We start from the raw sequence: 17,362 nt of genomic DNA, 5'->3' as shown, positions 1-17,362 counted from the left end.
AAAAGTTAGTTAATTGATAAAGGAGAAGTGAGAAAACTAGCGTGACTGAAAGTCACATTTATTTGGCACATCGTCTGCTCAGAACTGATTTTCCCAGTTGCGTTTGCAGGAGTTTGGTGGCCACTGCCCACTTTGCCCAGTGTCTCTGAACTGTTAGAGCTATAGCCAGGCACATCTGACAGAGTTGGATCAAGAACTCTTGTCAAAACTGCTCAAGTGAGAGATAAAGTTTCAAATTCCTGCATTGTCAGACGGTGCAAGCATGTCACATTTTCTTCAGGAATTGCGTAGATTGCGTGATTATGAAAAGGGCTTAGAGACAATACACAGTTGAGAATGATAATTAAGTTAAGACAGTTAATTAAATTAATATAAAGTAAAGGCTGCAGTGGGGGTAGGAAAGACCTTCCTAACAGTGGTACACCAGCCTAGTGGTCTGAGCAGGCTGAACTAACACGCCAACAGGACACGTTTAAAAACATAAAATTAAACTTTTCATTACGGAGTCTGGCGGTACAGCATCTCACCTCTTGCGTCTGTTTCTGCTCTTTTTCAAACAGTTTACATTGTGCAAGAAGTATTGTGAGTGACTGAAGCTCTTTAAGGATATACCAGTGAAGAGTCCTTCATTTTCTCACAAAGAAAGGACACATTTTTTCGCTGCATTTAAAGGATCCTACAAATCGCGACATCCATGACGTAATAGCTGAGAAATGCAGTCTTCCCTGGCTGCATCCGTGAGACACGGCTTGCGACAGTCATTTACATTTAATTCATTTTTTTCACTCTTTTAAACTAATTCTGTTTTAATGGCAACTTTGCTGTTACTCACATCTCTTACTTCTGAGCCATAACATTTGGTAATATCCCTTAAATGGACAAGTCTTCTTGCAGTTCCTATGCTCATATATGCTGGATATACTACAAAGTTCCAGTTAAAATCTACAGGGAAGTCAGTACAATCTGAAAAATAAAGGTCTCCAAATGGTTCTTGTTTTGCACATAAGGGATCTAGGAGAAATTGTTAACTTGTATAGAACTTTAAACTTTGAAAAAGGTTCTTTAGATTTGAACATCTCATCTACAATGGTATTTCTAAAGAATGAAACAGTGAAAGGTTCTTCAGGTAACCAAAATCAGCTCTAATGTAGTACTGCTCCAAAGAACGTCTTTGTCACCTTAGGTTATAAGAATATACTTATGTTTTCACCTGTTCTATGTGTATTACTGAAGTTGTGATGTTCTACTTGAGTCATTACTTTATGGAAGAAACAATAATTCTACTTGAGTGTGATTTTAGGCTATTTTACCGATCTCTGATCCCAGCTGAGTGCTTGGCTATCAGTGGTCTTGAGTCCAATGGTGCAGGGTGATGTCTGATGCCATGGCCATTCTTCTCACAGCTTGCCTTCAGTCGGCTTCTATTAAACGGTGACGCTGTCTCATAGATGTTTTTTTTTCCTCCTTCTCCTCCAGCAGCAAAGAAGTGTACTTCATGCATTGGAAATGTATACACCTAACTAATGAATGCAGATTACTGCGTTTTATAATGCTGTCCTCCAAAGTCTGATGCTTTATATCAGGTGGTAAAGCACAAAAGCACCAGGATAACAATTTAGAATATTACAGAATCTTGGTAGCATATGGGTTTTTTTTTTAACATGTTCAATATTAATAGATAAAGCACAGAAAAACCTATACGTCCAGGTAGAGTCGATTCCATCAGTTCCCATCAGCCTTTGGCGATACATTCATGAAGTGAAAGGCATTAATTATTTGAAAAAAAATCTGCTTACTGAATGTCCAGCGAATTGATTTTCAACCTGCTGAATGGAACCGTGCGAACTGAAATGCGACTGGGCCTCAAGCTCTGCAGTTACTAATCCAGGTCTAGTGAAGCGATGTGTGAAAGATAAGTCAGTTTCCCCAAGGAGAGAGTGTTTGTGGCCCTACAGCTGCAGCCAATCGACTCACGGCAGTGGCTCATTTGCTCTCAGCAGGCTCACCGTATCCGATGGGCAGGAGGATCCTCCAGGTGCAGTCCAGGTTGCCGGGGTAGTTGCCAGGGAAGCCCGGGCTCAGGATCACATTACTCATGTCGTGAAGGGTCCCTCCACACTTGGCTGATTCATACAAAAACATCGAGAGAACCATCGCCAGTTTCATGCCATGAATTTTTAAACGATGGGAGTATAAGCAAGACATCATGCGTGAGATAATATTTTTTTAAACTTACAGTGAGTTATGATGTGCCATGGAGCACGCGTGCATTTATTGTCCTGTCAGCTATCTGCACTGCGTGAACTGTCTAGCACTGTAATGGACTTTATTACTGTGTCTATTGTGCTCTGTCTTGCACTTTTGTATTATTAGGTGTACCATGCATGTCGCATCAGTGAGAGTAATGAGTAAGCTGTACTGGTATAATTAAAATAAAGCAGAATTGATTATTAGGGGACATACCGATACACAGAGGAGGCGGATAGTTCCATCGTCTTACAGTCCCTGGCATACACGTTATGTGAGAATGACCCTAAAAAAGAAAGAAAGGAACAGTTAGAGATGGGACTGATGCGATACTGGTATCTGGCCGATATCAGCTGAAAATATGGAGGATTAGAAAAGGATTCTTCAGTGGCGTTGCGCCATCTCTAGAAAGAAAAATATTACCATTTCCAAATCTCTCCTGGAGACACTTTTTGTAGTATTTATCCAAAACCTGGTTGGGCTTGTCCAATATTTCCTATCAGCATAGTTAGTCAAAAAAGTCATCTATTACAAATTACTATTAGTGATTACTTCTCGCAACCTGTAATGGGATTACTTTACTCAATACTTACAGAAAAAAGTAATCTTACCACTTATAAATTTACTTCTATGTTACTTTCTATAACTCACACCCAGCTGGAAAGCAAAGAAATAGCCAATCTTGTTAAACATCATTCAAAAGGCCTGTCAGTAGCCCTGCCTTTGAAAAAGGTGCGGCCAGATTGATTAATTGAAATGATTGAAGTGAAAATCAAGTGTGGTCTGTTAGGATGAGGCTGGGTTTTTTATGAAAAAAAAGTCTATAGTTTTTACAAGTCTGCTAAGTAATAATTCCGGAGCGAATGACCTTCTAAAATTCGTCAAACTCTGAGCTGCTTCAGCAATAGAAGTCCTCTCCAAATCGACAATGCATTTCTGTCCTGTTGGGTGGTATCTGCTAAGTTGAATGAACCCACTTTACTAGCCTAATGCTGTTTGATCTAGTAGTTCAATTTGTTGGTTGTTTGTTTGGAGCCCTATAATTCCGATCTTAACATTAAAGTGAATGCACTTTGATCCAGGCTATTTAGGGTAATTTGGGAAAATTACAAAGATGCTTTATCCCACATTAATGGACCAGTTGAACTCCCTACAAATTACATTACTGGAACTCCTCTGGTAAAATTAATCCAGCTTGAATCGGGCTCTAGATACATACAAGTAAAGCAAGTAATGAAAGACAGGAACGGTAATGTAATTAAAAGATTTTAACCTTTAATGCTGCAGTACTTTCTGACAGGAAAAAGTAATTACATTACAGTAAAGCATTATTTTGTACCTTGTTACACACCTGCAGTGGTTACCATCCAATACCTGGTTAGATTTGTCAACATGTCATTACGTTAAATCAGGTGTGCTGGTAGCGGAATTGCTACCTTGAAAAGTACTTATGTTCTTCCAACCATCTCACAAGGTGTCAAAAACATTTTTTGAAAACAAGAAATTCTTCTTACCATATTGATTTTGTGTTCTCCTTTTGTACAGTATTATAAGAGTGTGTGTTTGTGCAGAGAGATGCTCAGTGGTTTACCTGCAGTACATATCCAGGCTCACAGCTGAACGACACCACTTCGTTCACCATGTACCGATCACCGCTCTTAATGCCATTGGCCGGCACTACAGGCTCCGGGCAGGTAGTCAGACCCACAGCTGGACAAAACACAGAAAGCAAGAGACAAGCGTCAATACACTGACCAACTGCAAAACCTCTCATGTTCATCCAAGCCTGCCTAACAGTAGAAAATTACACAGAAGCCTCAACAACTAAATATATCTGTTTTGTCAGTACTGAGTGTGTCCACATTTCACCTTTATTACAGCTTCCATTCTTTTCAGGGCTCTCACTGTCAGTTTTTCAAAGAAATCTGCAAGGATATTTTTCCACACCTTCAAAGTTCAGTCTTAGAAGTTGGTTGCACTTTCTGCTTCTCATGATTCAAGTAATCCCAAACACATTCAGTCTGGATTCTGAGGTGGTCAGTCCATTGTTCTGAGAACACCAGCAGCAGTAATAGGAGATAGTGTTGAGTTTATTTTGCAAATGCTTTTTGTTTTCTGTCTGTCTCCTTTTCTCAGTGACGGCTTCTTGACACCTACGCGTCCTTTCAGACCCGTAGCGCTGAGTTGTCTTCTCACAGTGGAAGGATGGACAGCAACACCTGTGGATGTTTTCAGATCTGAAGCAGCTTGATTTTCTCCTCTCTCTCACAGATGAAAGCTTTAAGTGCTGTTTATCTGATGGGGGCAGTTTTGGTGTCAAGCAGGCCTTGCAGGTGGTTGTTAGGAGTCTTATTTTCTAATTATTTCAAAAACTGATTAAAAGCTACAGAGCTTTTAAAAGATTTTAAAAGATTATTGTAGTAATAGGTCAGTACTGGAGCATGGGATGGAAACCCAAATGTGTCCTTCAACCATCTCCATTTAACATGCAGGTCTATTTGAGGGAATTCCATATTATATCGAATGCTGAGTGGGGACGTTACCATAGCAATGTTTTTGGTTAGGGGTGTAAGAGAGGACGCTTTCTATGCTCCCTTTGTTTAGATTGCAGCACTCAGCGGGTGGCCCTGTTGCAACAGCCTGCTTTTAAAATGCTCAGTAATTTCCCCCAGTGTCACAGACAATGGGTGTCATGTTTACATGCACGTTACACAAGTGCAATAAAATAGCACTATAATACTAGAGACTAAAGTACACAAGACCCAAATCCCACCAGCTTTTCAGACCCCTTTGGACAACTAAACCTGAAAAATTGGTTGTCTGAAAGTTTAAAAGTAATTTTGTTAGCCAAGTGGTTGGACCCAACTAAGTACTATTTGGATAAGATTAGTTTTACACGGTGAGGTTGGATAATGTAATTATTACAGGTGTTTCTTAGTGATTTCAGGCCTGTCTGAATCTGGCATGTTAGTCACTTTTAACAGACTGTGATTCTAATAGCTTTTACCTACTATGAAACCTGCCAAAATGCATGAAAAAGCAACTAAATTGATTATAAATAGCTAGGTTTGAAAATTTGTGGATAATGACTTACGATGTTGCTAGACAGCTGTCAGTCTTTTGTGTTTATTGTCACTGGTATGAAGTCTGAGAAATGCCCAAAAAAGAAACTGCACATCATTTTAATAAAATAAACTAAAAATAATAAAAAAGGAACTTTAAACCGTTAGATTTGTGTATGTATCTTAGTCCAATAACTTATAAGCTTATCCTTATAAAAACAATAAGGTTTTTACTTTTATAGCACATTGATGCTCTAAATGCTTTGTCTCAGGTGCAAGCATATCTTTAAATCTTTTCAGACTATGTTTTATATTAGTTTGTTAATTTAACCTGCAAAGCGCACATTTTGGGTTAGCAATCTTACTGTGTTTGTAGCCTGTTGCTGCTTAAAAATTGCCCAAAAATGATTGGCTATGTAGAAATCAACTATAAAAATGAACGATTGGTGCATCCTTAGTAACTTGAAAGCCACACTGGTCACACCCATATTACAGCCAATTGTAAAGGTGAGCAAGTGAGCAAGCTGTCCATATGAAAGTACAACTATTTCTGCACTAATAGCAGTTCTGTTTGGGAATCATAATGGACGCTGCGGTCAGTAATTCAGACTTGACATTTTATCCTGTGTTCAGATGCTCAACTGAGCCGCTATCACAGCCGAGCTGATTGTTATTATTGTACCACCATGGGCCATTACACCTCCGGTTCAGGGAGCCTAATTGGACTCTCCCTTGACAGAGTGTGCCATAACTCTGGGACGCCTTTAGAGTTCACTTATTTATGGTGATTTAGCGCAGAGGGCTGGAGGAGTGAAAGATATCTGCAGTATTTTCGGAGCTACCTGATAGGCACAATGGCAGGCATTAAGATAAGGGAAGTGCTTAATGCTCTTTCGGACGGGGGCATCACTCTGTGCTATGCTGTTTTAGCCACTAGCTACTGACCGGCTTTCTAAATGGATGCAGGCAGAGAGGCAGACAAATTGGGCTGTCCAGTTGAGTGGACTAAGGGTAGAAATAGACAAATGGATGTGGGATGTGGGAAGTGAATTAGGAGAGCTGGCGTACATCAGGGCCTAGTGGACAAAAGGCCATACGCCACATGCACACATACTTAAGGAGACGGAGGATCCCTGATGCTATCAGAGTTCAGGTCACAGGCCGGGACCCCATCTCAGAATACAAAGGAGAACTGCACATCCCCAAACTGCAGCACCTTGCCTTGGAGACTTAAAGACATCCCTCCAGAAAATGACTTCCATCACGCTGCTCTCTCCAAAAATGTCACCAGCATTTAAGGAGCTTTTAGGACCAAAGTGTGCCAAGTGTAAAAATGCCGCAGGCTACAGAGCTGTCATTTATCTACAAAATGTATTTTAAGCAATTACAACATAAAAGGGTGAATGAAAGGCACAGCACTGTGAACAAATTAAACACTACATCAGCAAATAAGTAAACACCTTTAGGTGACACATGCTTTACAGATCTTGCCTTTTGTTGATGGTCTAGTAACAAGTTAAAGTGGAATTTCACTGATCTATGTCAACAACTTTCCAAAGAATTCAAATAGTAAGAATCATGCAGTACGTTTCACAGAATCTGAACTTTGTGCTTGAGTTAAACATGAATTGTTGACCGTGCTGAAATTGTGGAAAATCTGTCAAACTCACTTTTCTTTGGTACTTCATTTGTTTTAGGAGCATTTAATTTATTTTTTACTTTGTGTTACTTTTTCATTTTATTTAAATTATTGTTGTAATCATTAATTTTGCTTTGCTGAACAATAACTTCACATTTTACTTGTTGTTATCATATTTATTACTGTTGCTATTATAATTAATATAATAATACAGTGTATATTATATTAGAATCATTACCACAACATTATGCAAGTTGTGGAGTATTACACAACCTTCACTTATTCCATTTCCTGTCAAAACAGCCATTTAGTACAAGTTGTTTATTTTTCAGTGTCAGGAAAAAAACAGCGTATATTTAACAGTAAATATCACAAAGCCTCAACAACTAAATATCACTTTTTTTAGTATTTAGTGTGTCCACTCTTCACCCTTATCACAGCTTCCATTTTTTTCAAGAGACTCGCATTAAGTTTTTCAAAGAAATCCACACCTCCAAAGTCCAGTTTTCTCATGATCTAATACTTCCAAACACATTCAGTGATGCTGAAGCTTGGACTCTGGAGTGGTCAGGCCATTGTTCTGAGAACTCCAGCAGCTTCTTTGATTTGTCTATTTTCGTTTCTCATTAAGGGCTTAACAGCTACACATCCTTTCAGACTCATAGTGCTGAGGTGTCTTCTCACTGTTGAAGGATGGACAGATAGACAGTCCATTTTCTCTGTATCTTTCAATAATATTTTGAACAGTTTTGGAAACTAGTTTTTGCACTTATTTTTTCTTTCTCCTTCCTTATGCAAATGGATTATCTACCTAATCTCCTCAGAAATATCTCTGAAAAAATGGAAGACTTGAATTTAATGGACATTGAAAATTAAATGACTGATATCTGAATAATACTTTTATCATCTTTATTTTCTATTGTTCTCTACTGTTCATGACATATGGACATCATAATACGACTTGCTAGAATTCCTGGACACACTACAAACTACTTATGCTACTTACACCACCCTGCAGAGTTTAGCTCCACCCTTAATCTAACACACCTGATCCAGATACTGAAGGAATTCAGGAGCATCTGAATATTAGAGCCAGGTGTACTGGATCTGAAATCTCCAGCGTGATAGATGTCCAGGACCAGGATTGAGCACCCTTGCTTTAAAACATACTATTTTTCACTTTTCTTTTTCCTTCTTTGCACGAGTACTATGTGTGCACACATCTCCTTCTCTCTATGTATGGACATACGTCAGTGTGTGTACTCACTTTTGTACTCAAGGTGAAATCCGGCAGCAACGACACTGATGTCGGTGTGGAAGTGAAGGTAGAGCTGGTTGGAGGTGCTGTTCAACAAGGCTGGCGCTGTCGTACCTGGAATACAATATGAGAGCCGTGTGAGCGAGAGAAGAGAAGCAGAACTCTAAAGCGCCTTCGAGCCGAGGTCGGCCAAATTAGCCGAGCGCTTACAGAAGGACGGCGGTTCGGGAGAAGGTGAGCAGCTGTTAATCATGCTGCAGGAATCTTTCTCGCTCATGAAAGGCGAGCTCTGTTTGGAGGTCATCCAATGAAACGAAAGACAAGTAAAAAGAGAACTGAAGGGGGAACAAAAAATTCATATTTTTTTTTTGACAGGCCCTTGTAATTGAAGTTTGTCACTGGCCTTCTAACACCCAAGCTATAATGAAAGAACTTTCATCTCATGTCTCTAGGGGAGTCAATCATTATCCTACTCAAAAAAGAAAGGAAAACAGGGATGTTATTTCTGCTTTGAGTGGCCTCACTTTTCTCATAATGCTTTCAACTACATGCGAGGTGGACATTCGCTTATATAGCATGCTGCAGATGTACGCATGCCGAGAATGAACTGATTGACAGTTTGTTCATAGCTCAAAACTGACTGAAATGCAGCAAACAGAATGACTGCATAGAAATAGCAGCAATTGTATATTTGTCCGTGTCATGATGAATCCTTTCGTATTTGTAAAGCTGTCTTTGTGTCTTTACACCTTAATAAACCTCACATGTAGGCATCTGCATGCCTGTGGCATTATTTAACACAGCAGTCCATGTACAGCACAAATACTGTCATTTATAATATTACCTGGCAACCTTTCTTCAAAAGAAAGCTGTAATTCAGACTTCTTCAGGCCTATATTAGCTGGAACATGAGTAATCATTAGCATTCACCAGAAACAAACATATCAGTCTCCCCACAGGGTTCCCTTTCTTTATTTGTTCCCCCCTCCTATTTCTCTTACTGATGTCCTTATGGGAATTAAGGTAGACTTCAAACACTGCGTATCTAACGTAAATAAGACGAATCTGTTTAAGAAAAATGAATAACAAAAGACTGCACATGCTCAGTATGTTGAAATCCAGATGGATCACACAAATGTGGTCCTTTGCTTTAGGTTAAAGGAATTCATTACTCAAAAATTCAATGAAAATTATGTTGCTAACATAGAAACGAACATAGAAAAGAACACAGAAACAGTCTTAACGTTGCTAATGGAGAATGTGAACATGGGGCACAAATAAGATAATTCAATCTTGTTTTCATTCACTGTTCCTGGCAGTAGTATTTGAAGCTTTGAATAAAGCATGTGGTCTGTCATCCATTCAGTTGACAAAATACTAAAGCAACACACAGTTTGAACAACCTGGTCTAACGTCTGTGTTTTGTGGATGTGAAGTGAAAATAAGTTAACATATTTAACTAAATATGGCATTTTTCTGTAAATTGTTGTGCACATTTTCTATTTATTTGTTGAGTTTAAAATAAAAATAAAACAGAAAACATAAAATGTGCCATCATTTTTCCACAGGCCACATTTAACGTTTTATTTTTTCCCCAATCCATTACATTCAGCAATTAAACAGTAATTGTGGATTAAAAAGTGCAGAAATGTGTTCTCTGCAGAGGGTGTGATAACGTATTTACACTTAGAAAATCAAGAAAACATCTCAAAATCTTTGAATACAATCAAATTTAAATAAATAACAATAACTGGCCACCTACCTTGTATCTACACTCTTTGTCCGTTTTCTAAACTTTCCATATAGGTGCACTTTGTAGTTCTACAACTACAGACTCTAGCCCATCTGTTGCTCTGCATACCTTGTTAGCTCCTTTTTACCCTGTTCTTTGATGGTGAGGACCCCCACAGGACCACCATAGGTATCATTTGGGTGGTGGCATGACTGCACTGCAGTGACACTGATGTGGTGGTGGCATGACTGTATGTGTGTGTAAGTCATCCTCCAGTCCTTCATCAGTGGTCACAGGACACACAAGCCCACATGATGCTGTTGGTGCTGTTGGCACCGCCAACATGTCAGCTTCCACTGCAGTGCTAAGAATGATCCACCACGCGCACATCTGCTCAGGGCTGGTCCTGGTAATTAAACTTCAAACTACACCTACAGTGTTGTGCAAAAGTCAGAGACCACCTTTGATTTATTTAATCTCCAGTCAGAATGGCTATTACGTACAAGTTATTTATTTGTCAGCCTCAGGAGATATATGTATATATATATATATATATATATATATATATATAAAAACAGAAAATTACACAGATGTCTTAACAACTAAATATAATATCATTTTTTCTGTATTTACCTTTATTACAGCTTCCATTTTTTCAGGAGACTCACTTTTAGTTTTCAAAAAAAAATCTGCACAATATTTTTCCATACCCCCAAAGTTGAGTTTTTGTAGTCATGTGCATTTTCTGTTTCTCACAATCCAATTTATCCCAAACTCATTCGGTATTATTCTGAGAACACCAGAAACTTCTTTTGTGTCTTATTTCCTTTTCTAAGTGAGGCTTTTTGACCGCTACACATCCTTTCAGACCCATAGAGTTGAGCTGTCTTCTCACAATTTTTAGCTAAAATGGACCCTAAGAAAATACACACAGGAAAGTGGTCAGTGAGTGTATGATTGAACCCTAGTGTTCAAAACCAGCGACCAATGATGGCCAAGCTATTCCTACGTGACATGCATTTTGTAATGTGTGGATCTTGTGATAGTATGACTCATGCTGTTCTAGTCAGTAGTAGGCATGTATTAGTCCCAGTGCATTACGCTGATGACTGAAGCCTGAAAAATGCTCCTTTGCGCTTGAATGACTTGACTAATAATTTCTGGATGAGGTCTGACAGCCCCATAGAGCTCGTCAAGTGTCCGGCTATTCAGCACTCCTTCATTTCCATTAGCTAGACGGCAATCTGCCGCATTTCTTAGACCTGTCAGATGAGCGTGTGATGAGCCTAAATAGATTTTGCCGGATTGAATATGGTACATTTAGAGTAGTGCATTACATTAGATGCCAGCAGCAATTGTTATGACAAGGAAATACCTCTAAGGAAATACCTCTATTAGTGATGAACAGCCTTAGAGTGGGTGGTCCTTTCGTGGGAAGAGTGAGGAATGTTCTTCCTGCATACACTGAAGTAAACATTTCCTTTAAGGCTTTATGGTACATTTATGCTGTGTTAATTTCTGTAAAAAGAGGTCGCGCCCACGTGTGCTTAAAGAAGACCTTAAAGGAGCAATAAATAGCAGTTTTGTGTTGCGCTTGTCAATCACGCAACTGGCATGCTGCTGATCTTATGCCTGGCCAAATGGCTTGGCATGAAAACAGAAATAGAAGGAAACTGCATGTCTGACTCTCAGACTTCAGCCAAAAAAGAGAATTTCATTCAAAACCTACAGTTCAGTTAGATTATTCACTATGAAGTTTAGAAGAAACTGCAAAGTAAAGTTTGTGAACTTGGCTTGCCAAAGTCCATCAGAAACCTATAAGAAAAACGTGGAAACTATGTGACTAGAAATGTGACTATCATTAAGCTACCAGTGTGAAATGCAAGTTCTTTAGAGCAAAATATTGTTTCTACAAGATTTATTGGTTGTAACTTGAAATCACTCAATTTCTATAGCAGTGTTAGATAGATGAGTGCTCTCAATATAAAAGCAGTCGTGTGCTTATGGAGCCATACACTTTCTCTAAAATGTAGTAGTTGTAGCTGAAAGCAGAAAATGACTGGGTTTCTACAGGAGGATGCACAAGTGAAAGAAAGAAAAGCAGGTTTTAAGAATTAAAAAATGTGCCGAGATATTGCAGTCAGCATGAAATTGTCATTTTTTGGGTCAACTTATGAATAGTTTGATCATATTTGATAGCTGTATGTTTGATGCCTCAAAAAAATGAAGGAGAATGAAGTCAAACTGTTTCTATGAGATGAGGTACGAATAAATGAATAACTGGATTAGACAGGTGAGTTCTATTCATATGAAGTGCAGTTTGTGTTTTGGTCAAGAACTAAATTTTTATACCAGGTCTAACAGCTATTGCTAAAACGTTGAAAGTGGTTTCTATGGGAAGATGAAGGGATAAATGAGAAAGGCTCAAAGATGAGTGGTGAAAAACAAGTGGGTGTGTGTTTCAGTTAGGTTTCCTATTAGGGTGTTCATTGGCTGCTGGGTGACAGTTTTTGACCAAACAAACAAAATACTCAGACACAATGTCTGACCAAATTATTCACCAAAAGAAATGAAAGCAACACACACTTCCATGACCCCTTCTATCAAAAATCCATATCTTTTTAATGAATACAGGGCTATATACTAAAGGAAATAACAACATGGAAATAAATGAAATGCACCTGTAGCCAGCAGCTGATTTGCTTCTACGTTAATACAGTGTGCTCTGATTGGGTGCTGTCCGCTATGACAGCCTACTTAGCCTCTTCAGATACATTTGACCTTAGGTCAACAGCAGTCATGAAAACATGGAGAAAATAAAATGCTAGCAGCATCACCAAGAACCACTTACTTTAACAGAAAGGGGTGTTTTTACTTATTTACAAAATGACCAACCATAGCCTGTTGTTTTTGCATGATGTGTAGGAATAAGCAATTTTAAAGATGGCTCAATTTTTGCAAAAACCTGTTCATTAAACATTTACAATACATTTTACCTGATCATTCTTGTATAGCCTGCAACATGAGTGTTTTTGTGCAACATTAAAATTAAAAGCCTATGCAAGGAATTTTAGTCATTCAGTCATTCCCAGGCAGCACAATTTCTTAGTGCAAAATCTGCATACTATATTGTATGTCCAAAGGTATCCAGACAGCCATCCTGATTAGAATTCAGCTCAAATTCAGCTACTATAAGGTGCACTTATCGCCGACACAGGCGTTCATTTACACACACAGCTTATATAATATATATACTATTATATATAATTATAGTTAATTAAATTATATATATGTATATATATATGTGTGTGTAAAATCTCTTTAGAAAAGTGCTAAAAATAGAACAGGACGCTCTGGAGCAGCTGCACTGCATACCACAATGCTCAGTGCCAAACGTCGGCTAGAAAGGTAAAAAAGTCCCCCATCGTTAGTTAAACTGTGGGTCAGTGGAACTGCATTCTCTGAACAGATGCAGCTCCATTCAGTACCTTTGGGATGAGTCGGAGTGACCCGGAACTAATCATTCAACATCAGTACCTGACCTCACTAGTGCTCTTGTGACTGCCATCAAATCCTCACAGCAAATCTTCTATAAACTCATCCCAGAAGAGTAGAGGCCATTACTGCAGCAAAGATATAATCAAATCACCAATTAATGCTCTTGATTTAAAAATAAACGCTGCATGAGCAGGTGTCTACAAACATTTGGACAATCAGTGTATTTGAACCAGTACTGGTGGTTCTGGCTTACTCGGGCATGTAAGGACAAAAACGGCATGTAAGGTTTGAAGGTTTGTGGATGATAGGCTGAAAAAAATGTAGGAGAAGAAGAATTCTAAAAATAAAAGTAGAATAAGAATAAGAATGATAAGAAGAAGAAACTGAAGAACAGTAAGATGACTTTTTCCCCAAGCCAACTTAATTATCTGCTCTAGCTGGAAAATAAAACAGCAATGAATTGGCAGCTGGGTGACTCAGCAGTTTGAGATAGGAAAGTGAATGCCACCAAAGGCCAACAAACTAGACTAAATTTCCATATAAAAGTCCCAGCTGCAAAAAAACCCACTGTGTATAATGGAATGATGAGATGATAGTAATGCTATGAGTGCTAGGACATCTCTAATAAATAGATGGGGAAATATAAAAATCGCCTGACATGCTAATGCATTCTGAGCTTGTTTTGCAGCAAAATTTGGCGGAATTCCTCTAAACTGTCTTCATGGTGAGGAATCACATTATTATGTAATAGATTTTGGGTGGAATGCCCCTTTAATATATCCATCAGTTTTAATGGAAAATTTGAATTACTGTTGTTTTATACAATCATGTAATTAAATGCCTTCATTCTTCAAAGTAAGTATGAAAAGTATGACCTGCCTAAAAGACTTAAATAACATCTCACAATACTGAAATGTATCATAGCAAGCTGTCCAAATGAGGTAAGTAATTATAAAAATATCTTTGAACGATAACAAAAAAAAAAAAAACCTTGCACATTTGTAATTGAATTGGGATGTGATGAGCTGCAATTAATCCTGTATGATGAAAAGAAAGGGGAGACAGGAACACAAAACATATCTGACAGTTTAATTAAGGGTATTATCCTAATGGATTTGTGACTAGAGGAAGAATGAAACGGCTGATTGTGACGAGAAAGCAGGCTGAAGACAAAAAGGCTGAGCAGTCAGACGATGGACGAGGGGCTAGCGTGTTTTAAATGGGCCACCAAACACCACATCAAACGCAGCCCGGTCACGTCATGTTGTTGCCATGTTTGAGAATGGCTCTACATCACCGTAAGTGAAAAATGAAGAAGAAATGCCTGTTTCATCACCATGTGAGCTTTCTTGATCACAGGAATGCATCAGGTGAACTTTCGGAGCTTTTTCTGGGCTGGGTAGTGAGTGGGCGTCGCAACGTTTAGCAAGTGTGCTGGGAGAATTAGGGCAGTGGGGAAAGAAAGCTATGCTGGAGTTGGTGTGAGATCATGCCAGGATGAATGTAGCCAAAAGCAGCCCATGCTCCCCAGCCGAGTGACCTTTCGCTGGTGCACTAGCGCAGCACTGGGGCCGAGTTCGGCGCAGGCATGTTGAAAGTGCTGCTGCAGGCCTGGCCACAAATCTCTCCGCCGGGAGAAGCAGCAGAAACAGATTAAGCCTCCTCCCTCTTAGGAGGACCTCAGCGTCTCTGCTCTCCTGCTGTGAGCGCTTTTCTTTGTTTGGTTGCTGTACTACATAAATATATTGTACAAAGAAAATGCACTGCAGACAATGTCTTACTTCCTGTAGACTGGATTTGACCCACTGAATGTTTATTTATGTAAACAAGAATGTGAAGCATGTTGGGTTGCACTCAAATGTTGGCTTTAAAAATAAAGATGATGTAGATGATGACTAATATGATTTATTTATTTAAAAGTAAAAGTCTTTTAGAAAAAATCAGGCTTTTAGAAAATTCAAGTGCATTATTTGTTTGTTGCAATACAAAATAGGAAAAATGTGAAGCATGTTGGGTTGCTTTAGAAATATTACTATTATTATTCGTAGTAATATTGCTACCATCATCATTCACTAATTTAATTATTACTTAATTTAACAATCCAAGCAAACAAATAAACAAAAAGCAAATGATGCACCTTCCTGATGTTTTTAATGATTGCATCTTTCTTTCTTGATTTAATAATAATAATAATGAAAAAAAGAAAAAAGAAAGATTATTTTAACAAATTATTATTCAAAAACCAGAATGGTGTTTTTTGTTAATAATAATAATAATAATAGTAATAATAATAATAATAATAATAATAATAATAACTTGTTTCCTTCTTTTTTTAAAATCTGATTTTTCCTATCCTAAAAAGACAACATGTTTAAAAATAAATAATGCTGCGGGCATCCTTAATTAACAAAACGGTTCAAGTACTGGTCAATTCAGTGTTCTTTACACTCCTGCATGGACAGTTAACGCTAAAATGCTCTATGCGCACAAGGAAATTAATGACACATATACTAATGGCATTGTCTGCAGCAGTCATAACATCCAGTCTTTCAATTAAACACACACAGCTGTTTAGTTGTAGGAATCTTGTTGCTGTAATTAATTGGGACGAAGAGAAAGCAACGTGAGCTGCCAACTGGATCCCAAAAGGTCTCTGGAATTGATACTGCTATTCGTCCAACTTTTAAATGAGGGCATTCATCTGTTGTGTAGAGGATGGCACGGGGGCGGCCTTGGCCTGCTCCCAACTTCACTACTTCCACAATTTCAAGGGCATAAAACCAGTGGAAGAGACCGGCAACGAGCTTTTATTGTGATATAAAAAAATAATGAGCTCAGAAAGAATGACACAATGTGGAGACGAGCACAGTCACCATGTGCTGCCAGAGTGGCGTCGGCCTAATGGACTGACTACCGGAACAAGCCATTAAAAAGAGCTTAATGAAGAGCAAACGCACCTGAAAAGCTGCCTAGCTTCGGCGCAGTCATGTCGCCACCATCGTATATCTCTAAGGAGTCCCAGTTGTGCTCTGTGGCGAAGCTCATGACTTGGATCTGTGAGGCAATCAGGAAAATAAATGTTCATTTTGCAAACAAGGGGAGCTAATGTAACTTACCAGTGTTGTAGTTCTTAAGCAGTGGTCACCAACCCTCCTCCTGGAGATCTTAAACCTAAATCCTCATTTAGCAAACCAAGTGATGTGCCTGAAAGCTAAGGATGCAGCTGAGGAAGGTCATTAAGCTGTGGCATGTACAATCTACTAAGGCCATCTTGATGTCTCACATGAGCAAACACTGAAGAGGAACTTTCTAGATACAAGTGCTGGAAAGGTTTCTCCTACTTAAGCAGCAGACTTGACACAATGAAGGCAATAATAAGATGGATCAGGTTAGGGTTTGTGACCACTGCTTTAGAGTAAACCAATAAAACATGTTAGGTCATCCATTACAGCAATTTTATGGGCTGTTGTTAGGCATGCAAAGCAAAGTACTTAAACCCCCCTTAACCATGATAAAATCACTGTAATGTACAGCCTCTCCTGGCGCATTGTGTTTATAAAACAACATAGAAATGTCAGAGACCTTAATTTGTTTAACTTTCAGTCAAAACAGGCCTTTAGGAAACATTATTTAATTTTCAGGGCATATTTCTGAGGAGATTAGATATAATTTGACTGCCTAAGGATGGAGAAAGTCAAAGGAACGTAAGTGGAAAATAGGAGTTTCCAAAACTGGAGTTCTAAAAACTATTAAAAGGACCTGGTAGACACCAAAACTGTCGTCATCGATAAACAGCACTTAAAGCTTTCATCTTTGTGAGATCTTTGAGCGATTTTCAGATCTGAAAAAATCCAAAATCTGTCCACGCTTCCACTTTGAGATGACAACTCAGCGCTATGGGTCTGAAAAGATGTGTAGTTGTCAAG

General features: G+C 38.6%; 1 protein-coding gene across 1 annotated transcript in view; it reads right to left on the bottom strand.

Annotated features, from left to right (window-relative positions):
• Positions 1 to 17,362, bottom strand: part of LOC118810153 (CUB and sushi domain-containing protein 1-like) — a 597,007-nt gene that overhangs the window by 71,828 nt on the left and 507,817 nt on the right. The window contains 5 exon segments of the mRNA XM_036573713.1: positions 2,007 to 2,123; positions 2,464 to 2,533; positions 3,839 to 3,957; positions 8,216 to 8,320; positions 16,394 to 16,490. Coding sequence (XP_036429606.1) covers positions 2,007 to 2,123; positions 2,464 to 2,533; positions 3,839 to 3,957; positions 8,216 to 8,320; positions 16,394 to 16,490 — 508 coding nt within the window.

The sequence above is a fragment of the Colossoma macropomum genome, unplaced genomic scaffold (genome assembly GCF_904425465.1).
Source record: "Colossoma macropomum unplaced genomic scaffold, Colossoma_macropomum, whole genome shotgun sequence".
Taxonomy (NCBI): domain Eukaryota; kingdom Metazoa; phylum Chordata; class Actinopteri; order Characiformes; family Serrasalmidae; genus Colossoma; species Colossoma macropomum.
The sequence above is the reverse complement of the archived record's forward strand: the minus strand, read 5'-3'. Positions and strand labels throughout refer to the sequence as shown.